At 35.7% G+C, this 24599-nt stretch overlaps 1 protein-coding gene across 3 annotated transcripts in view; it reads right to left on the reverse strand.

Annotated features, from left to right (window-relative positions):
- The window catches only part of LOC108973146 (ras and EF-hand domain-containing protein homolog), a 38950-nt gene extending 19670 nt beyond the window's left edge, over positions 1 to 19280 (reverse strand). The window contains exons 1-2 of one of the 3 annotated variants that reach the window (XM_018940202.1): positions 19257 to 19280; positions 16056 to 17309 (exon numbers count right to left, since the gene is read on the reverse strand). In XM_018940202.1, coding sequence (XP_018795747.1) covers positions 16056 to 16751 — 696 coding nt within the window. In that variant the 5' untranslated portion in view covers positions 16752 to 17309; positions 19257 to 19280. Of the gene's footprint in view, positions 1 to 16055; positions 17310 to 19047; positions 19136 to 19242 lie in introns of those variants that run through there. The other 2 variants (XM_018940201.1, XM_018940200.1) reach the window with 2 other exon arrangements.
- Between the last annotated feature and the right edge of the window lie 5319 nt (positions 19281 to 24599).

Below are 24599 nucleotides of genomic sequence, written 5' to 3' on the forward strand. Positions count from 1 at the left end.
TGGCATGCATCCCTTTTGGGAGACGCGCTATATAAATTATCAGCGGGACGAGCTGAGTTGATTTCGTCATGGCCGTCTTTCTCTTTATACGCGAACTTGTTCAGAATTAAGTTCTTGTATGGAAAGGCTTTTTATTTGACAARATATCTAWTGAAATTTGGTGTTGATAATTGGCAAAGGCGGTACAGTCTCTGAATATTTTCTTCTGATCGGATAACTATAGCTATGGTAGCTATCTATTCGAAATATTGAGCAAAAGTTTTCCCGTTGAATTCGAACCTTTCCGGGTTATGTTTTTAGGTATAGTTTATGTATAGTATTGTGGGATATAAAAAATGTGGCTGAGGGTATTATAGCTTAGGTTCAGCTGGTTAGCCTTTTGCTAAACTTGCTGACATTGAGTGTTTAAAGAGAATTACGGGTATATGACCTACGGAACTGAGTCTTTTGGACAAATTTTTTCAGATTAAAGCACCGGCAAAATGCCGCTTTCCATGTAGTCTTTCGTCACTGGTTTTAGTGTTCTCGTATTACAATTACGTAAGGTTTTTGGTAAAAAGCAGTCTTACATAGTCAAAATGTAGCATCTATAACTTGATATTTACGTTCCGGTTAAGTCAGCAATGACTATAACTGAAAACAACCGCACGACAACCGGGTCTATGTGACCGGACGGACTCGGATTTTTATTAGGCCTACGGCTGTCAACTCGCTAGAATACCTCAGCTAGTTTAACGCTATCTTTTAAGATATTTCAAACCTCTATAAACACCCTTTATATACATATACAAAAATCTATTAACCAAAAGTCAACATTGTAAAAGCAGTGAAAGGAAAATGCTTTTAGTTCTAAGATAAAGGCGCTTGACTTAGTTCGTATTGAAATCTACAACTTTGACAGCTAACACATAAACTCATATCTACACATACATCCACCCATCTGTTCGTATGTATGTACTTATGTTCAATAAAAACCGCACCTCAAACGCCGATAAAAGTGAAAAGGAGTAGCATTCATACCTTTGCCTGGTGTACCCTTAAGAAGTGTCCTAGTTATGCGGGTAGAGTAAGCGCTGGCATGTTTAGCACGCTGATGGCCATCTAAASATTAGCTTCGTGCATTCATTTTGAAATCCATATTTACCTGCTAGCTCTATTCAAAGTGAATGTATAAAGTATAAGCCAGTATAAGTATACGTATTTTTATATATGTATGTAAAGAGGCATACTCGTATGTATAGTATGTATGTATGTGCAAATATAGGCTCATAATTATATGAAATTCTTACTCTTTTGGAGCTGAAAWCCTTTTCACAAATAATATTACAAGCTTTAAACAGTTTAAATTGTATATGGCAGTTGTGGCAGTTTCATTGGGGCATGMGTATGTGACCTCATTTATTTTAAAAGTTACTCTGCTGAGATTTATTCATTCGAAASTTCTAAGCGGAATTTGAAAAGCTTTCAACATTAATGGTGCGTAACCTATTTATTCTCAATACGGTCGTACTTATTTGGTATCATACCAAGCATTTGCTTCATTAGTCTTTTCATTAACCGCAAAAGATGTGTGTTGGTGATACCTTTTTGGTAGATGTTTAATTTAAATCTAGTTAATAAAAAACTCAAAATTTATGGTAAAAGCTTTATCAGATAGCGTTTAAGGGTGTAAATCTCCCATAATACCACCAATAAATAACGTCATTTTTTGAATATCACTCATACGCCATGCGGTTCCAATCTTCAAATTTAATTCACCACGTCATATTACATACATAAACATATGTAATATATTTTAAGCTATCTGATAAACCATAATAAAATTGCCATAATAAACTAAAATTTAAAATTTGTTTCAATATTATTAGTTTCTATTTATTTTCTATTTTAACTTTGTATTATACTCGTATGAGTATGAGTATTAGGTGAGAAAATGTGTCATTTAATGTGGTTATGAATAGCTATTTATAAAGGAAAGAAGGAAGGATCTTTTACCTTTCAAAAAAACATAAAATTATTATTGGAAATATAAGTTGTAGAGCTTTCGAAGTGATATAGAATTTTGGTTTTGGTATATTTTGAATTAATATGGCTCTAGTGTATTTGTTTCTAACCGATATTTGGCGTTCGACACATTCTAGGTCCATTCCTAAACAAAATTATGATTTGTTTGTAGGAGAATATATTCGGCTGACTAGTTGGACTTAACTCTAGTTGACAACTAGTTTGCTTACTCCCATTCGAAAAATATGTTGCGGAATCAAATAAATACCATCTGATTAAATTTGATTCTGATTCTGGTTCATTTAAAATGCATGGCCAATCCGAACCGATAAACATTTTTTTCTAAGATTTGTACAAAATTTTTTATATTTGAGCAAAGTTTGATCTATATATTGTATTTATTTTGAAAATTCTTCATTTATTCTTCAAAATCAATTTCATCCCCATCCAAGTAATCCCCACTAGATGTAGTATATTATGCCAACGGCTTTTCCAATCTTCGAAACAATGGTTGTAGTCACTTTCCGGGATGGCTTTCAGTTCCGTCTTCGCTGCGGCTTGAATATCGTATATATAGCGGAGCCAGAAGTCGCACGGCGCCATATCAGGTGAATACGGTGGTTGCGGAATGATATGGGTTGAGTTTTTGGCGAAATGATCATTTAATGAAAATTCTTTGCTCAACAAATTTCGACATCGCAAAAACCGAAAAACTCACTTTTAGCAGCTCACAAAACGACACGTATCTCAAGCACTAATGAATATTTCGACATGAAAGTTGACATAAATGTCACTGACAGTACTACCAACCTAATAAATAATTTTCCAATCATTCGACGCGCGCAGTTTAAATTCAAATGTCATTGTCATTCAAATGGGCACAGGTACATACATATGTCAAAATTAAATAACGAGTTTACTGGAAATTTGTGCTTCCAATGGAATCACGGCTACGGAATGGTTGAAAATGTGGCAGTAATATTTCGGGATGACTACTATTTCAAGAACACAAGTATTTGAGTGACACAAAGCATTCAATGAAGGCCGTTAAGTCATCGAAAATTTGACTTACGCGAATCATACATCCTCCCCTGATAATGACGATAACATCAAAAAATCGTCACTTACTTGTTAAAGACCTCCACGGTCAGTCTAATTTTTAACCGTAGAGATATCTACTATATATGTATATTCTTTCACATCGACGAACTTGTTTACCGCGATCGTAATTATATAGAACATGTATACTTGCATATACATACTTATGTAAGTATGCACATGTATGTATTCTTGTAGTGATAATATTGAATACTTCGTTTTACATTGATGCTGATAAAAATTATCTCTCGACAATGCAACACACGAGGTTTAATTTTCGGTGCCGGGTGCAAGATGCTATGGAATTTGTATATTATACAATAGCATTTTCTGTGCACTCCATACCCATATGCCACGTTCTAGGCGTCTTCATAAATCATGTAACAAAATCTTACTTTTATCGTAATGACTCGAAATTTAGTTTTTTACCATCGTTTGTGTTATTCCGTTATGTCTACTTTGCGCTCGCTCTCAATGAAAAACTGCTCACGAAGATTTTTCTAGTTCTACGTAAAGACGAAAAAAGCAAAAAACTTTAGCGATTTACTAGACTGACAACTTTGAGTTATATATACATACATATGCATGTATATTTATAATAGTATTACCAGTTTGTTGAACCACAAACACCAACAAGTTGTTTACTATAAAAATTATCTTTAATTGTTATAAATAAATAGTGCACAAGCACTCCATGAAAATATGGGTGAACGCATAACACTAAGCAATAAATATACTTAACTAAGCACACTTCATATTTAATACATAAATGCTGTACTATTTATTTTGTGATCCTCATACATATATGTAGTTATGCGGTTATATACTCGTACTACAATATAAGTGTTTGCATATTCTCGCCGTTGACAGAGACRGAATAGTCTGGACACAGACACTTGTTTAAGTATTCGGGAAGGTCTCGGCGAATTTTTCCACTTATCTGAAAAAAGCAATTAATCTAGTTTTGCTTAATTCGAAGTAAACAAGTAATACATTGTATTTGTAAATTCTATGTACTTACATAAATTTGTATTCTTAGTAATGTTCATACTCTGATTGATAATACTSAGTTTAATCACTTTGTTTTGTGTACCAAATGACGGTCAGTAGCTGGTTGGCTCAGCACTCATTTTGTTGAAATCAATAAATTTCGACAATATTCTGTTTCGACAAATATTTTTCAATAAAAATGTTCTTTGCTGCATTTTTTAAATATTAAAAGTTAAGAAAAGTTTTGAAAATCAACTTTAGCTCTTTTAACTAAAACAATAAAAGTCATCTTACACACCTTAACACTTCAACTTATGGTAAACAGAATCGGCTTACTGAGTTCGCAACATCATCCCCCATACTGAGACCCAGCATTAATTATTGGATAGTACTCGACCGATTAGACCGCGTCCAGCACGCAGAGAAGACAATATAGCAGCCGTAGCTGAGAGTGTACACCAAGACCGCGGAGAGTCGATTCGACACTGTTCGCAGCACCTCGGACTGACGTATGGAATGACTTGTCATACATATTTTCCGTCAAGATCTTAAATTGAAAGCGTACAAAATCCAGCTTGTACAAGAACTGAAGATGCTGGACCTTTTCAAGCAACATCGCTTCGCATTATAGGCTTTTGAAAAGTTCCAAGAAGATCCGACGTTTACCAGCCAAATTTTGTTCAGMGTTGAGTATTTTTAACACAATGGGTATGTAACATGCAAAATTTCCACATTTGGAACGAAAGGCAACCTAAAGAAAAAAACAACGGTTTGGTATGATTTTTGGGCCGGTGAGAACATAACCGTCAATGATAACCGATTATTTGATGCCTGAAATTGAAGCTCGCGATATCGGCGCCATTAGATTGGCCACCAAGATCGTTTGATATCGTTAGACTTTCTCCTGTGGGGATATATAAAGATAATCATTCAGGCTTTGGAGCAAAACATCACGCGTCAAATTGCCAGTTCTGAATGAAGCATAGTGAAATTGGGCTCCCAAGGCTTTAGCAATAATTTTTGGAATTCTTTTCTTCGACTCCCTCAAAATGACAAAGCTATCAATAAGATAATATTGTGCGATATTGGATAATTTGGACGTCAAGATCAAAGTTAGACGAAATTGTTCGGTCAGTATTTTTGTTCACGATCACTCTTCAGTACAATGTTAACCAATTATARCCCTCTATAACGTATGGTAGACTTCAGGCAACAAACCGTTTCACCTTCCTAAATTCTACTCGTAGTAATTTTTTTCGTCTTGTCTAGCAATGTAGAATGTAGTCAACACTCCATTCCTCTAATCAAGCATAAGCAAAACAAACTAAGTGCCGTTACTTTTTTCCAATGAAGMTTTTTCTTCAGTGAAGTTAAATAAGTATAAAAGTCAGTGAGCACGTGCTGAAGTACAGAAWTTAATAAAAAATAGTTTTTGCGWTTATTTGTKCTTCTTTTTATGAAAATCAAAAAGGTAAGTGTTCAAAGTTTACTATAAAACTTCTTTCTTTTCATATTTTCTAAGTAGTTTTGTATTAGGTGGTATTTAGGGATTGTGTCTTCTAGGCTACATCATAYAGAAATGGTAACTATTTTGTATGAACACTGCAAATATTTACATAAAATTATTCTTTTTAGGATRKCCAAGCKACTAAGGAGTCTGGCAGACAACGAGATCGCCCGTACACTTGAGGATGATACTACAAGTGAAGATGGTACCGACTTTGACAAACACAGTTTGGCTGACCCTGATTTCGACCCAGATTTTGGCGAGTTGAATGGAGGGTCTTTGGGAGATGGAATTGACATAGATGATTTGGTAGACTACTTGAGCGATGACGATCATAATTTCAATCCTGAGGAAGAAGTAGAACCGATGATTAGCAGCTTAGACACTCCAAATACCTCAGGACCTTCTACGAAACGTCGAAAGCCTGAAAAGCTAATACTACTATGGAAGAAAAAGAATCTAGAGCTAAATTAGCAACAGCTGGCTTTCACTGGTAACGAGTCATTGCGTTCTGATATCTTGGATCTCGAGGCTCCTATAGACTRTTTCTTGTATCTATTTCCACCTGAACTAATAATGAAAATTTCTGATACTTTTCATGTATCTGAGATAGAAATACGACAATTTATAGGTGTCGTTTATCTCATGTCASTAATTCAGCTACCTCGGGTGACTAACCATTGCGGCTCCATCCTGGGTAAAAACGTAATTCAAGACACTATGCCTTCTAGTAAATTTGAAAAGATTAGGCAGCATCTTCATTTCAACGACAACTCAAAGTGTCTCCCAAGGAGCCATCCTGACGCCGATAGAATCTTCAAAATTCGTCCAGTCGTTGATGCCTTGAACAAGGCATACGCCAAAGTTCCGCTAGAAATACGTGTTTGTGTAGATGAGCAAATATACTCTACAAAAAAAAATATACTCTACATAATATGCTAAAACGATATAACCCTAAGAAACCTCATAAGTGGGGATACAAATTATTTGTTTTGAGTGGTGTTTCCGGTTTCGCTATAAGACAGAGATAGAAACAGGTAAAGAGAATGTTGCAGATTTAGGAGCATTTTCAAACGTCGTAGTAAGATTATCGCGTATGATTCCACGACAACAAAACCACAGGATCTATTTCGATAACTACTTTACATATTTGCCTTTRTTGGAATATTTAACAAAAAAAGGYATTCTTGCGTTAGGCACTATTAGAAGAAATATAATTCCTGACTGCAAACTGTCGACAGAGAAAGCCATAGTGAAGAAAGATCGAGGATATTCAGAAGAATATGTGTCTACTATTAACGGTGTCGATATATCAACAGTTGCTTGGAAGGGTAACCAACTTGTTGGCTTCGTTTGCTGGCCAAAATCCTATATCCGAAGTCCGAAGATACGACAAAAAGAACTCGAGGTATGTAAACATCTCACGGCCGAATGTTGTTGGCGAGTATAACCGACATATGGTCGGTGTGGATCTTATCGACAGCATTATGAGCATCTACAAGATACGACTGAGGGGTAAACGTTGGCAGATGTGCCTGTGCTATCACTACTTAGATCTAACTATGGCTAACTCATGGCTACTTTATAAGAGGTCTGCAAATATAAAAATCCTACTGACAAGACCATCATTGCATCCGCAAATTTTCGTCTGGAAATTGCCGAAACTTTATGCAAAATGGGGACAAAACAAGGCTTGATAACCAGACGATCAATAGAAGGTGAGCTTTTAGCGAAGAAACATAGGGGACCTGCACAACATGTGCCTCCACAAGCAGCCCGCCAAKATCAAGTCGGGCACTGTCCTCAATGGGTGGAAATKSGTTCACTCACACGGTGTGTGAAAAGTGCGGGTTAGCTTTATGCTATACCAAAAACAAAAATTGTTTCAAGAACTTTCATTTGTCCYGAAGGATTTCCATTTTACTCATAATTTTGCCAACTTTCTTTATCACTGTTACTCATTGTTGCCTGTAAGCTACACTCCCTTTTTTTGTGTTATATGTGTWATAAATAAAWAGTTTCAAAAAAACAAAATAATTTCTGTATATTTTTCCCATAAAACTAACTTTCCCATAAAACTAACCTTCCACTAAAAATAGTTAATTTGGAGGTTTTGAGTTATAGAGRGTTAAAGGTCTTATAGAAACGAATATACTAATTTTGCACTAGTTAGAGTGGTTCGAATTAGGTCAAATATGCACCGCTTTAATTTCTGTTCTATTGGTCACTTCTGAGCGATTTCTTCCGTCAGACGRTCCAGATCTGCATTAATAGTTTGGCCGTAARACAGTAGCTGATAATAGAGGAAATYMTGCCAATCCCACTAGACAATTAGCAAAATCTTCGTGACCGTCAATTCGGCTCACCGCGATTCAACCACGACCGTTTTCACTTGACGCTGTTATGGTTACTTGAGTATGTCTGTGGTCTGTTTTAATTGCATAAGTGCTCTCAAAATCAAAAATTCTAAAAATTAATGAACTTTCTGTCAACCAAGTTGCTGTWCTCTTGCTGTTACATTATAATTTTTTGAGTAACATATTTTACAAAAATTGGATTATCTATGCACATACATATATGTACAAGACCATATATTAATTCGATCCATCTTTATTTTATTCCAGCCAACATAACGCTATGGTAAGTGACTTTAATTTTTAAACGATTTTTTTCTATTATAAAACACCATTTTTTAGTTACTTTTAATGTATTTTCCCTTAAGAAAAAATTGAGTTTGAGCAATTAATGACTTCATTTTCATGCACTATATATTATTAAAATCTTACCATTAAGATAATTAAGTGTTGAACAAGCATTGAAAACCAACGCTTAGTTAAAAGATTTTGACATATTTACATGAATGCTTAAACAGCAAAATATCAAACGATTTCACATATAAATAGTCGCACAAACACAATGGTACAGTGAACTACAATTATAATGGACTGCGTTTGTAACTACTTTTGTCTGTAACAATMTAACGGAACTTGTATGTATATATTGTACATATGTATCGTCACCTGGAATGCAAAATAACGTAACAACATTTTCGGAAATTTACAGTGGCATGAATGAAACACGAAATAAAATAGAACATGAGTAAAAAAAAAATTTTAGAAGTGGTTAAAACAGTTTTATAGCCGAGCGCAGAACCTTAAAATGCTCAATTTCGAATTTTTTGATGATACGTTATTTTGCATTTCAGGTGACGATGTGTAAATAAATATTTTTTTTATTTCTCGGAGTCTCGTGCCTACTGTTACCATGGTGGATTAAAATTAAAGTGAATTTCGCCGCTTCATATAAATCAATCCTAATACTTTTCTTTTCTGCTTTATTAACTTAAGCATTCTCTACTCCTAAGTTTGCTTCAAGTTTTTCCACATTTTCGGGGCATACAAGTATTTTCTATATAAATTCAAAGTCAGTTTACAACAGCTGTTTTACGCTCGCATTGTCATTACTCGTATATGTACATTTTAAAAGTATTTCACTGTGAGCGCATTTGTGTGGCACTYAACAACGAAGGAAATATGAATGCCGAAACATTTAACGAAAAGCATGGTATTAAAAGTGAAATAATCGATAGACATTGAAAATCAACTATTTCTTATTTGATTATTCACCACTTTGCATAAAAATAACATACACAAGGTCAAAGGTCAATTAGCAGCTCTTGATGGGGGTAAATTACACAGGTGGCGCTTTTGAAACACACTAACATCATAAAAATCATGCGCCATACAACCCACTTAACGATATTGGAAAAGCGAAATTGCATGTCTTCAAGTGATTGTTGCATAAAAATAAAAAAATTAAAAATATATCGTGTGCGCCTGCACATACTCGAATACGATTGCTAACACTTTCTCATAAAAGTTGGCACGTCATGTGCATGTCATAGTCGTCATTTCATTTTTGCCATGTTAATTAAGGCTTTGCACAATGTGTCTTCATACACGTTAAATTCATACATACATATCTTCATGTGTCTATCCATACATACATACATACATACTTGTGATGTACCTCTTTTTATTTTTATGCAATAAAAATTATGATATAATTTTGGTAACAAATGAACAGACTATATACATACATATGTATGTATATGCAGATTACATACTATAGCTGTGTACTGAATAAGGAATATTTAATGAATACTCGGATTTAATTAAGTGAATGTGGCTCTAATTGGTAATCTCCAAAATATCAGCTTGAATGTTTGTAAATAAAACTCAAAATATTTACTTATTCTTCATTATTTATTTTCCCGCCTTCAAAGTAATCGCCACCAAATGTTATACACTTGTGCGAAAGATTTTTCTGTCTTGGAAACACTTTTCTTAAGAAAAAAATCTGGTGAATACAGTGGTTGATCGATGGTATTTATTGCTTTTTGGCTTTAAATTCAGTCATAAATGTGATTCGATGCGATGGTGCAATACATCGTGTAAAATCCATGAATTGTTCTTCYGCAATTCCGGCCGTTTTCGACGGATGTTTTCGCGCGACCGCCTCAATACGGCCAAATAGAACTCCTATTGACTGTCTGTCCCTCCGGAACGAATACACGACTCAACAAACCAGGAATATGGAAAAAAACAGTGAACCTCACCTTGGTTTTCTATTGGATTCGGCTCGTGTTTTTCTCTCCATTCCGATGATTGTTGACTTCTTTGCTTGTTAAACTCATAAACCCATATCTCATCGGCAGTTAGAATGCTCTCCATGAATATGTGATCGGAATCAAGGGACCTGTTTACGGTACTCTTTATGAAAAAATTTAGCTTTATCGGRACGAGTTGAAATTTCCACACTTGCCTGACGTTTTTCGAGTACCATAAACTCACTTTTTTGATATTTCCATCAGTTGAAGAGGTCGAAGTTCATCCAGAACGAGGCACGGGAGTGCAAGAAAAAAATAAGACCAAACTATAAAATTCAAATATAGGAAAATTGAAATAATATAAACTGAACACCGGGAATGCAAGAAAAAAAATTCTTTCTGAAGCTTTCAAAAGAATTTTTGAGGGAACCTTTTCCTAGATACTAGCTCATGTATATATTTTTGGTAATAAACGATAGGGAAAAGAGATTGCTTTGTAAGGAAATCAAGGATGGCTACTTGGACTACTAAACGAAGTCCTCTGTAAAATTGACGCAAGGATATCCCAGCGTTGCAATACATATATTGGGCGGAAGTGGCCTCGCCATTACCCTAATAAAACTGAAGTTGTTCCATTTACTGTGAGATACAAGATCCCAGACGCCCCATTGCCTAGGATGGGAAGCATGCGGTTGCAACCTGCAGATTCAGTGAGTCATTTAAGAGTCGTGGAAGCCTAATATCGAAGAGAGAACAAGTAAGGAGAAAATCCAAAGAGTAGCATTATTAGCATGTGAGGTGCTCTAAGGTAAACTCCTACTATAATAGCAGAGTGGCGACACTAGCCTTGAACTCACAAACCGTGCATTCAGAGCTGGTTAAGGGATTCTATACTCTTTATCAATACCATCGAGTTACTTTGTGGTAAGACTAGTATGGGTACCAGTCCATAGAGGAATCGCAAGCATAGCACAGCTATCAATAGATGAGGAACGGGTCGGTGCTCCACTCTCCTCGTGTGTTCTACTACTGGATGGCGCTGTCGCAAGATCATTTTGGCCTAAGATTGATCGCAAGAGCTCCTTTCCCTCAGTAAGGCTAGCTGCTCCCAAGTTGTGTAAGTTCTAGCAGGCCATTCTCCTATTGGCGTCCATGTCGTAAGTTTGAGAATCTTACCGGACGGGAAGAGGTAACTAAATAGTAAAAGACGAGGTGCACTACCTTATTAATTGTCCCCGGTTGCGAGATTGAGACTTAACCACTTGAGAGCTCACAGTTTCAAATATCCCATTGAACTGGTGGGAATATTGTAAATAAATGCCTAAGCAAAATTTTATCAGCCACAAAGGTTCAAATTACAGGAGCTTATGGCTAAAATATAAATTCGTTTCGAAATTTTATGTAGGTGTGTGTTTAATAGCTTCTTATTTTCATGGAATTTAACATTGTAAATTTTTTATATTTTATTTCATGCATTTTTTCTTAAATTTGTTACATGCTTTTAAGTTTGCTCTGAAATTAAACATATTTTCCGGTCTGCGCTAGAATATGAGAAAAGATAAGCTCAATGACAGTTCATTCAAAATAGTTGAATGTTTTATTATGGAACATTTTTTCCCTGATGTACATATGAATTTCAAAATTTTTCCTCAATGAATTTAAGGTGGCCGAAGCATGGACGCTTAATGCCATATGCTCTTCTCGGCTTTGAGCGCCCGCTCTGCGAACATTCCTAGCTTGCATCTTCTGCATTTATGTACAAAAACACCTACAAACAAACATGTTTACGCACGTATCATAACCAATTTACCACCAAATTCGTAATGTCATTTTATTTGCTATGGCACACTTCACACGTCATTCGACCATTCAAAGACGAATGCCATATGCCGGAACCATGCGTTGGGAAATGTTGCGTGTAGAAGAGTCGCAGACACGCATCCACCGTTGTACGCAACGAAGTGGAAAATTAAGTATACCATGTGTCCAAACACATTTATGTATTAACGAAAGCTTGGAAACAACGAGGCATGGAACACGAACTGCAGCAAATTATCGACAAACGAGCTGACAAATAGCGGCTAATGCGGTTGAGGAGCTAACTTGTGGAAATGAGTGGACCAAAGGTAAACAAACAATGGAAAAAGCGAATGAAACAAAATTGCTAAACGTACACAGAGAGAATAAAAACAAAAACATCAATTGTAAATAAAAGCTGCTAAATATAAAAGGGAAGACATAGTCAAAGAATTGCAAGATTGAAATTTAAGACATGGCACGTTGTAAACAATTGCATAATTGGTGCAGCACTAACGGAGCATAAAACGTGAAAACCAACAACGTTGCCCACAGCACGTCACAAATAGTATACCTTTGTAATTTAAATGCAAGCAATGTCTGCACGAAAACGGTGCCACCATAACTAGCATAGTCTATGTACATATGTATGTATGTATGTTGGTGAGGTTTGATACCTTTTGCAATTTATAATGGCGTTTTGAACTTGAAAATTTCTATTTTATTAATTTCACTTTTATATCGGTAACGGTATGTAGGTGCATATTCGACCTGTCTCTTATACACATCTAGATGTGTATAAGAGACAGATGTACATATGTATGTATGTATGTTGGTGAGGTTTGATACCTTTTGCAATTTATAATGGCGTTTTGAACTTGAAAATTTCTATTTTATTAATTTCACTTTTATATCGGTAACGGTATGTAGGTGCATATTCGACATACCACTCCCTTTCATATTATTAACCAAACGGCTATATGGGCTCGTATTAATTTTACAGGTACTAAGTTCTCTTCTTGCCACTCTCACTCTCCGTATTTCTTTTATTGAGTTAATTTTAGGTTATTTACATATAAAAAAAAACTTTCAAATTATTGCTTACAATCATGCCAATGAATAAATCCGTAACATTAGTACCAACAAGCGCTTAACTATCACGTCATGACTAGTGTTATCAAATCGATAGCAACATTAGTTTATACTTAGCCTCATCACCCGATAGCGCCTCTATCCCAAGCAAAAGTTACTACATTTAAAAAAACATACTCTGTATGAAATATTGAATATACATATGTACATAAGTAAGCTGTCGACGCGATGGATGCCGTGTTTGCTTAAGGGGTTACATGGGTTTCCTTGGGCAAAAAACTGCCTTTTTTCAATAATTTTTTTACATATAAAAAATTAAATATTTTAATGATTTTTTTATTTTGAAGACTCATATTTTGTAAAATTTTCAAAATAAAATATCAAAATGGCAGTCATTACGACACCATTTCCGGCAGTTCCGGCGTTGTCAGCAGAACTTCTTTCAGGATCATCATAAAATAAAAAATACGTGTTTTAGTAAAGACAATAAACTAGGAAAAAAATGCAAATTTCGGTGAAAATTTCTCGACATTTTTTTAAATAGTTGTAATTAAACAAAAAAATCCTTCGTTCAAGACCTTCCGAAGACCTGTGTAAAATTTCATCAAGATCGGTTGAGTAGTTCGCGAGAAATCTTGACAACCGGCTTTGAAAACACAGTTTTGAGAAAAACACGTTTAAAGTTTTACCTACTGCGCCCTCAGCCTATACCTGACCTCGAGCGTACACCTTTTCAAGGTTCTATTTCCGAAACTATTAGTCGGACCAACTGGAAAATTTAGGACAATATTCTGGAAATGTTATAAAACTTAATAAGACAAAAAAAAGTTTATATTTTTTGAAACTGTGAAACCCATGTAACCCCTTAATTCGGAGAAGAAACACAACCCGAAGGAGACCAAGAAACAGTCGAGACAGCTCCGAAGACTTTTATCAGCCGTTTACAAGAATTCATCAGGTTTGATCTACATCGAATACTACTTCATAGCAGTGTCTGACGCTTTTTAAGCGCAATTCGAGAGAGTTTATGCCTGATTTTGTAACCATCGACCAAACATGGATCCATTGGTATACAATAGAGACCAAGAAACTGTCCAAATAGTGGATTCAACTAAAGTTCCTGCTCCAAAAAAGTATTTTATCTACATCGATTACTTGGATAAGCACTTCACAGCAGTGTTTGGCGCTATTTAAGTGCAATTCGAGTGAGTTTATGAGTGATTTTGTGACCATCGACCAAACATGGATCGACTGGTATACAAAAGAGACCAAGAAATCTTCGCACTTCAAATTCGTCGAACTTGTTTATTCATCCAAGAAATCTGCTTCGAAGAAGGAAAAAACTGCCTTTACTTCGGCCAGAAAAGGGGTTTAGAGGAATTCCCCAATAATTACCAAGAGAAAAGGAAATCAGTCACAGCCCTCTATCACGAATAAGTTCGACACCGTATTGCGGCAAAACCATTTGGCAAAGAAAGAAATGCTCTTATATCCTGACCAAGCACCGGATCATACCGCCATGTTGATCAAGTCGGAACACGAAATGGTGTTTCATCTAACACATTCTCCATATTTGGCTCCTTTCGAATTCTTTTTTTTTCAAAAGTCTAAAAAGTCTCACGCCGAACAAAAGTTTCAATGACATGCTGTCACAAAGTTTTATCTCATAGACCTCCAGAAAACATATTTTTCAGACGGATTAAAGAAGTCGAAGCATAGATGAGTGGAGTGTACCGCGTTATGAAGAACTTCAACCTTCAACGTTGTGTTTTGAAATCGATTACCATTTTTCCAAAATTTTCGTTGCTTTCAATTTATTTCATATTGTCCTTAGGATATTCGAACATTATATAATGTCTATAAACAACTACAGGGTTGTCCGAAAAGTAATAGGACTGAGTCGATTTAAAAACAAATGTATTGAACCAGTCGTTAAAATTCTTTATAAACTTTCAAAATAGGCTCCTCCTGCGTCGATGCTGTGCTGCCAGCGCGATGACCAAACCTTGAAGTAAAAGCCTTGGCAGCCGAGGTGCATGCTGCTTGGATCTTCTCTGTCGTCTCAAAGTGCTTGAGTTTCTTGAGCCTTTTAAGGCATCACACTTAAAGATCAATGACCCGTCGCCTGTGATTACGTTATTCAAAACMGAACGGGCAATGAGCTAAAGCACTGATTTTGCCGAAAAAAACAATTGTTCTGTTTTTTTAAGTCCTGTTTACTTTGGAACGCATCTTGTATAACGTCGGTAGTTAGAAGCGGGAAAAGATCTTTTATGTATTGATTGCGATTGGTTTCAAAGCATTCAAAAAATTTCATCTTGGTTTGGGACGAAGGCCTAAGCAGCCAGTTCCTTTTTTTCCTAGTATGTCTGTAAATTTATTTACAGTCATATTAAAATAAATAAAATAAAACTATTTTCAGTAAGTTTCATAGTTTACAGACATTGGTACGGCAATTAATTTTGTACGTAACCGGTGAAAACAGAAATTAAATTAGTCACATTTAACGTAACAGCTGATCAACTGACAAAACCAATTGTCAACTGTCAATAGATAGCAATTAATTCTACACAAATGTTTGCTTTTATTTTATTGTTTGAAAATAACAATACTACATGCGCTTATCGAAAATGCACACAAATTCCTAAATTAAACAATAAATGGATGAATCACTATTATTTTGACCGTGAATCCCGCAAGTCATTTGTGAAAATTGATTTGTGAGTGGACTTGTGCTGGCATTCTTTCGAATCTAATCAATGAATTGGCATTGATAAAGTTTGAAGTCAGCGCAAACTATAGCAATTAGATGTGTCATGCAGAAAAAATTTAAAGTTTTGCCTACATACTACATATGGCATATACTACTTCTAAAACTTGCTTCAGAATTCTCTAGTATGTATGTATGTATTTCTATACAATTTTCATTAAATTTGTGCTATCTAAGTTCCAACTTACCCCATTTCGTAACTCTCCGTTATTGCGATTTATATCGGTGCCATTGTTTAGGCTACCAGCCGCGCCGTTTGCCATGCCTACGTTCATGCTGATCGCTTCGACAGCGTTATGGTCGATTTTATGTTGATTATTTGTATGCTTCTGCTCACCACTATCCTTCTTTGTTGTTGGTCCCACTAAAATCTGTTGGGCATAGAATGGTTCCTCGGCGCGTAAGGAAAATGATTGCGCTAGCGTAGCAATTGACGAATCGTTACGCTTTTTTCTGCCGAAGAGCGGAGATTGTTTCTTGCTTAGAGCACCCAATGCCGCTGCGTCTTCTTCCACCGCACTGTATTCCCGAATAGCTTGTAAATTATCGCTTTGCAGAGTTTTATCTTTGCGTAGGTCCACAGTTGTTGATGTCGAGACAATGGCACTTTTGAAACGATCAAAACAGTAGGGTGGTGTTTTAGTACAATTGAGACATGCGCATAATGCTGATGATATTGTCGGTATATTCGAGGCGTTAAAATCAAAGCTCCCGTCGTCTGGTGGGTTTGGCTTATAAGCCGCCACCGGTGGCAGTCCCTTCGGTGTGTATGGTGATGAGCATTCAGCCGAAATACCGTTATTGTTGCAAATACAATCGGTCAGATGGATCGAGAGTGCAGGTCGTGAATGTACCGCTACACTACGTATAATCGCGCTGGCCATACAATGAAAAGGACGGCTCGGCGAGAATGCGTTCGCAAAGCTGGAGCGAATTTGCGAATGGATGCGTTCAAAATACGTGATTGCCGGTGTTTGCGGGACGGATATGAAATAAACACGTGTGGTGTATGCGCGTATTTACTGCAGATCGTACGGCTAGTGATCTTTGGACGGCAGTTATTATCACTCTTCACTGACGATTATTGCAATGATTCACACTTTGTTTTGATTCTTATGGTTATTTTTATTACGAAATTATCAGTTTTCTGTCACACACTTAACGGTATTACACTTGTAAGATTTTTTAAAACAACACACTTATATTTAAAGTATTTTTTGGTAACCAATTTGTTTGTATGAATATATATATGTGTATATTTATATTTTTCACTTTTAATAGAATGCGAGACGTTGGGAAGTTTATCAATCATTCATGGCTTTCAAGGTCAAAGTACTTTGTTATCTGCTTGCTGTTTGTTGCTCGCTATCACAGTGCCTGCCATAAATGTTTTCTTTCATAGCGAGCCACAGTTCAAATCTATTATAAATGTCGTAAATGCTCTGCAATTAAAATGCAAAAAAATGTATATTTAATAATCGGAGCAATTAATGTTAATAAATTGGATGAAAAGTGATAATTATTTTTTTTTCAACTGGAAATGTATTTTTGAAGCATTTATTTTTTTTTTTTTTTCTATCGATATTACTTAATTTTTTATTAACTGTTTGAAATTCTATAAATGAAATAAGCTCATTTCAACCATTTCTTTGGAGAAGAGGAGTGAATGAATGATGAAAGAAATGAAGTGAAGTTAAATAAATTTATGTTTTCATACCAAGAAAACATATTTTTCTTTTCTTTGTTATCCGGTTATATTTTCTGGTTTAATACCATCTGGTCAAATTTGACCCGAACTAGCAAAAAACAATTATACAAATCTTTATTATCGTTTTCAAAATAGGCTCCTGAGCGTACGACAATTTTTCGTACACTTGTTCAAAACCTCGGTTGTTAAGACCTTCAAGGCATTCAGAGTTTCTATTTTTCAGATTCGGCTCAATTTTGAAGCTCCATTGGCTAGATTTTCGGTCAGATTCGACAGTCATACTCATAAGCCCACGTTTCATCAGCAGTAATGACGAGTTTGATGAATATACGGCCCTCGGTTACGTGGTTACGTTGTCAAGCATCACTTTTCCGACTTCTACTTGACATTTTGTTTGCAAAAGATCCAGGTACTCCTACCAAAAGTCTAGCATTGACAAGCTTCATGCATAAAATACCAACCAAAAGGTGTTGAGTTGATCTATAGAGATGCTGAGATCTTTTGCTATCTCTCCGATGTTAACAATACGATTTTCAAGTACTGTTTCTTATACTTTTTCGATGCTATCGTTATTAACAGAGGTGGAACGACTCACACGAGGCAAGTTTTTGATGACTACACGACCTTTATCAAAAAAAAAAAAAAAAAAAATCTTCTGTACTGTTGAACAATATTATAAGGGTAGATACGATACAACCGAAGTTAAAGTTTTTTCTAAGTAGGTTATTTAAATAAAATTTCCTTAACACATATTTGGCAAAACTTTTCGCAATCTCCAATAACTGTTTCATTGAATTGAAAATTCGATGCTTTTGCTTACAAACCATCTTCGATAAAGTTTAATGAACTGTATTCAGCGGTTTGGTCACTTTTTTGTTAATGCAAACCCACAAAACTTCTAAAGACCTCAGCGAAAACCAAAACTCCAAAACTGAATATGTTCAATTAGAAACAGTAACAGAACAAAACGAAGGAAAAGCAAATAAATAAATGATAAAAGTAAAAACAACAAATCGCGACGAAGCAAGCAAATTTTTTTTAGTCAACAGAATTTATGCAAAACTGGTTCGAAGTATCACAACAAAAAACAATTAAAAAGAAAAGAAAACAAACTGCATAAACAAGTAGCAAAAAAATAGAGCACCTTCTCAGCTACTGTCAGAGATACTACATATATTATCGAAATGCTGTGCTGCTGAGGGACACAACTGTAAAGGCAACAACAAACGCAATTAAAATGCTCACGGTGATTTTGCAAACGCCATTTTGGCATTTAACTTTCCACTCACAAAACATTTGGCGAAGAATAATTGACATTTAACTACTTAGGAACAGTACGGAAGAGCACGACTCCTGCGATTGCATACAGACACCGCCGAGGCGTGAATAAATCAAAACAAAAGCATTGATACAAATGCGAGAACAAACATGCACGATTTTTGATTTTTATTTTATTTCGATTTACTATATACCTCCAACATTTGAGGGTGTCACAAAAACAGTTATGCACTAGTACATTCAACACCCACAACAAAGCGAAAAAGCTTATTAACTTGCCGTAATTTCCACCTCTTTGTTAATACGAGACGAAATTTTTCGATTGTATCTTTGAAAATAAACGAAATTTAATTAAATCACTTTAAATCCGGAAAATTACATATTATTACAAGCATTAATATACGTATAACAAGCTGAAAATGTTTGAACCGAAAATCGCACAGCTGCGCCCACGTCCAGCCGCAGTTGTCTCACTTCGCTAACTAATTCGGCAATGTAACAGCGCAACGACAACGCGTCCACTAAGTCCAATGCAAGTAGAGCTACATACCTACCGACATACATACATACATAAGTTCATAGCTGGTAGCAGTGCCCGGCAACGTCGAAAAGTCGAATTGCGCCAAACACGGTAGAGCAAGCGGAGACCGGCGGCCAGCCAGCTGTCGTGGCAATGAGAGAGCAATCGGTCGGGTGGTGTACTGCGCCAGCGCCGGCAACGGGCTTGATAACGTGTATATAATAATAGTTACTTACGCTTTGTCGCTATCATTTGCAACCGACCTCCTCGACCGAGCGTAAAAAGCAGAACAACAACAGCTGTGCTGTCTTTTTGCATACTCAGTCATTGCCGAGTTGGAAATTGAAAGTGGTTACGGTTTACGAATAACATCTTTCATTCCAGCTACTTCATTTTTTTAAATTTCCGGTCCTAAACTCTCATAAAAATGCCCCGTTTAATTGGATTTATCCACATAATTTACCTATAGACGAAGTAACAGAACAATCCTTCAAGTGGCTCGTTCGTATTTTCAGCCCTTGACCAAAAACCAGAACCTAATCCGCTCAGGTTAGGCATCCTAGTTTGTAAGGAGAACAAAAATTTGTCTCAAACCATGGCTTCGTTTATTCTAAGTTCGAAAATGTACAGGTATGTTCGAAAAAGTGGGTTCTTGTAATGTAAGTTAAGAAAATAAACAATATAAGTATCTATGCTTTTGTTTTTTTTAGAAACTATCTCAATAAATTTAAATTTTGAACCGTTAAACTAACTATCGCTTTAATATAACCTTTAAAAATATAATCTCCTTCAAATGGTCTTTTTTTCTATCAATTGGTTATTTCTATTTTGTATAAAACTGCAAACTTCTTATTATCTTGGTAGTCCCGTAGGACTTCGAATGAGCTTGTTTTATGATCCCAAACGGCCAAGCTCTATGGTCTAGAGCGTATATTTTAGTTTCAGGCACAGAAAAAAAAGTCGCAGGTAACCAATCTGGACTGAGAGTTCCAAATTAGAGACTCTTCCACTCTCTTTTGCTAGCTGGATGTTTTTTTAAGGTTTATTTCTTTTCATTGACACTCAATAGTGTAGGCAACTTCGGAGGGCTACATATACGTTTTAAATTGACTCCGAAGAATAAATTAAACTTTTAAGAAATGTTTTCAAAATAAAAATACAGTGCTAGTAGGAACAGGAATCGGTGTTAGGAAGAATAACAGCTTGTACATAGCTTCTTCTTCTTTACGGGCGTAGACGATTAAAGCTGAATTAACAACAGAGCGCCAATAGTCATCTCTTTTCGCTGTTTGGCGCCAATTGGAAGTTAAAAGCGAAGCCAGGTTCTCCTCCACCTGGTCTTTCCAATAAAGTGGAGGTCTTCCTCTTCTGCTAGAGCTGGAGTGTTTTCATCCATTCGGAAGACATGGATAACCAAAGTAGTCGCTGCCTCTTAATTCGCTGAACTATGTCAATGTTGTCGATAAATCTTCTATAAATCTTCTGCAGAACCTTTCTCTTGAAAACTCGTAACGTCGACCGATCAGATGTTGTCATCGTCCATGCCTCTGTGCCATATAGCAGAACGGGTATAATGAGAGACTTGTAGAATTTGGTCTTTGTTCGTCGAGAGAGGACTCTACTTCTCAATTGTCTACTCAGTCCGAAGTAGCAGCTGTTGGCAAGAGTTATTAAGAGCGGTGAATTTCGAGGATACGATCTACGATTTCGAAGTTATGACTGTTAGAATATAGTTCACAATTTATATCCACCTTTTTGGCTAATTTTCATAATAGTTACTAATGGAAGGCCTTAACATTTCCTAACTTTAAAAATCAAAAATTTCCTTTTGGGTATGATTTCAAACAATCAAACAATAGATTTGCTTAAAGGTCTCCAAAATTGCATTCGTCTCGTGAATTTGGTATTTTGCCTTGGTCGACATAGCTGAGCGCTCGCCTAAGATGAAAGAGAATAATAGACAGACCAGTTGTAATATGTAGAGCCAGCCTAAGCTCAGCCCTTTCACTTTTCATGAGACTTGTACAATTTAAGCAGAAATTAGACAGCAACATACTATCTTGAATAGCGTGAGAGGCGTAGTTTACAGGTAAAAATTAATGCCCCTACAAATGAGCATATACTTGTATGTATGTTATGACAAAACTAACAGTAATCATAAATATATAGTATACAGTTATTAAAATTTAAAAACACCTACAATTTCACAAAAACGAAAATGAAGTGAAAAAACGTCATCAAATGGATATTACTCTGTTCCTTTGTTTGACATTTGTTCCTGTTACGAGTATTTAACAGCGATTTGCTAAACGCTTTCATATTTAACATTACTTAACAAATATCACGTACCTGGTATAAAGAACGTTAGAAGTCATTGTTTTTGTTTTATTGTTTCCGTATCTACGATGTCTAGAGCGTTTAGCACCTAAGCATTTCTCGCTGCACTAAAACATATGAATATAAGTAAGTATGTATTTACAGATGTGTATAAATTCTCTTCGAACTCTCTGTGTTTTTTTTTATCATTTTTGTGCATTGAATTTGAATTTGATAAGCAATGAACTGAAACAACGTAAGCAAAATTCTAGAAACTCAGACTCAGACAAACTTATATACTATGAGTGAAGAAGACGAAACACGATTTCATTTTATTCTCATCAAGTGATTACAATCGATATACGCGGCCAATCGAGTAGTTATATTTGATGCAAGTTTAAACACAATGTAAAACAGCGTTTCTATTTACATAGTGGATTAAATTTAATTTGCATAAGAGTCGATGTGCTTATTATACAATGTATGTACCTAATAATAATGGAGATTAGCACACGGTAACCTTATTTATTATTGAAATTTGCATTATCATTATGCCTTACTAGCCGCTAATGACTGTCGGTCACTTAGTCGAGGTGTATGCACTTGAATTTGTTGTAATTATAACAAGTTATAAACAATTCCATGTGAATGATACATTTTTAAACAATGCCTTATTCCATTTAGGGGAAAATTTTTTGTGGAAATGCGGGACATAAAGTGAGATTTTTACTTTTATACTTACACAAAGCTTTTTTTTTATAATTTTTGTTCCAAGTAGCTTTATTAAATCTATTTAATTCATTTCTGCGTTACTTAAAATGGAAATAAAGAGAGGGGAGAAGAGAAATAAAATTACTCTTATTATTGTTGTAGTTTTTCCAAAAATTAAAACAGGCAATCATTTGCATGGAAGGTTTCGCTTTTTTTTTTTTTTTTTGAATTTTGAAGCATCCATGCAGTAGACTTCTGTTTACTTTCCGACTCATACTCGTAATTCGATGATGTATCACTTGTCGCAATGTCATACACACGAAGCTGTTATCATATTTTTTTAACATTTCTCTCGACCAATAGGCACGATCCTTGTCTTAAGTTCAGCTATGCAATGTAAACGAGTTAATCCACATCGAAAGAAAATACTCGCAAGAAAATGTGCACGATTTAATTTCATTTTGTGGCAGAGACGAATATTTTCAGTTACTGTAAACAACGTTTGAATATTTATCAAAAACGTCAGACTTTACGATAAAGTTCTGAGTTGTCTGATTGCAACACTATCACACCTTATAGGATATAAATCAAGTACCAATGCACTTATTGAAACAAAACCTTTCACATATATACTTAATAGTAACTTTAAGTTATGACTTTTCAAGTCCACAAATACCAGACATATGCTTTTCAGTGCCTATGGCTAATTTTTACCAAAAATAATTATCTGATATATATGTACGTATTGTGTGTGGTAAACTTGGATCAATACTTCCTCTAGTTCCCATATACATAATATACAGTTTTCGAGTTTATGGTTGACCTTAGGTATACCCTATATACTAGGCAATATATATTTTAAAGAAATTAAAGAAATTCAGTAAACGTCTCTCTATAATGAGGCCTCTCCAAAGGTCAGTGACAAAGACAGTGACCGGCCATAATGTATATCATTTTTATAGCAGACTTTATCAATCATAACTTGGAAGTCGTAAATAATTTCGGCTATCTTGGAACCACTCTAAGCCCCGAACACAATATCAGCCTTCGAATCCAACGCAGAATCTTTCTTTCCAAGAGCGCTACTCTGCACTGAGTAGGCAATTGAAAAGTAAAGTTCTTGGTCGACGAACAAAGATCAAACTCTATAAGTCACTCATTATTCCCATCCTGCTATATGGTGCGGTGGCACGGACAATGACAGCATCTGATGCGTTGATTTTTAGTAGTATTCGAAATAAAGGGTTTGCGGTTTTTAGATTTATGGTCACCTTGGTAACGGTGAATACCGTAGTCGATGCAGGTCATGTTATCCGGATGGAAGAGAAGAAGTTTTTCGATTCAGTACACGCCGGTGGAAGCAGAGGAAGAGGTAGACCTCCACTCCGTTGGAGAGATCGAATGGAGAAGGACCTTGCTGCACTTGGTATTTCGAATTGGCGCCAAATGGCAAAAAGAAGTAACCCGCACTGTTGTTAACTTGGCTATAACCGCGTAAGAGGTGTCTACGCCAGCGAAGAAGAAGAAGAAAACATCCAATATGATTGTAAACATTTTACCCGCTCGTCGAATAAATATGTATGTTGAATTCTTTAACAACGTTTGTTAATACAAATGTTTGCCAACATCCAAATTCCCGACTTTGATTCTTACGAGAGTATACAATTTTCGGTAACACCCGGACTTAGCTCTTCCTTACTTGTTAATAACAGCGTTTTACTCGGATGGTTTTCGGCGAACAATTTGACATGACGGAATTTGAATCTACAACTTACTTGGTGGTAATCATGCTTTAAGGACAGTCTTTGGAGCAGCATCCCCACTCTTGAAGTCATCATATACTAAATGTATCTATAATTATACTCGAATAAGCACAATATTGCTTAGAAAAAATATCACTCATACGCTTCGTACAACCACTCCTTCACATGGATCTAATTATACCCACCTACATATATAACTATGATAAACTAGATTATATTTACAACTATTAATATAAAGACCTGCTCACCGACCAATTAATGCACGTTGCTTGCTCGCGGCCAATTGTTTTACCGTTTCCCATGCAATATATACATACATATGAGTATAGATATATGTATGTAAGTGTACATATATACCGATACGTATACTTTTAACAATGCCCGCAAGTTGCACTAAGATCCGTTGCAAAATGTGAAGTTGTGTAACAACTTTTAC

The sequence above is a fragment of the Bactrocera latifrons genome, unplaced genomic scaffold (assembly GCF_001853355.1).
Source record: "Bactrocera latifrons isolate USDA-ARS-PBARC rearing strain unplaced genomic scaffold, ASM185335v1 scaffold_46, whole genome shotgun sequence".
Taxonomy (NCBI): domain Eukaryota; kingdom Metazoa; phylum Arthropoda; class Insecta; order Diptera; family Tephritidae; genus Bactrocera; species Bactrocera latifrons.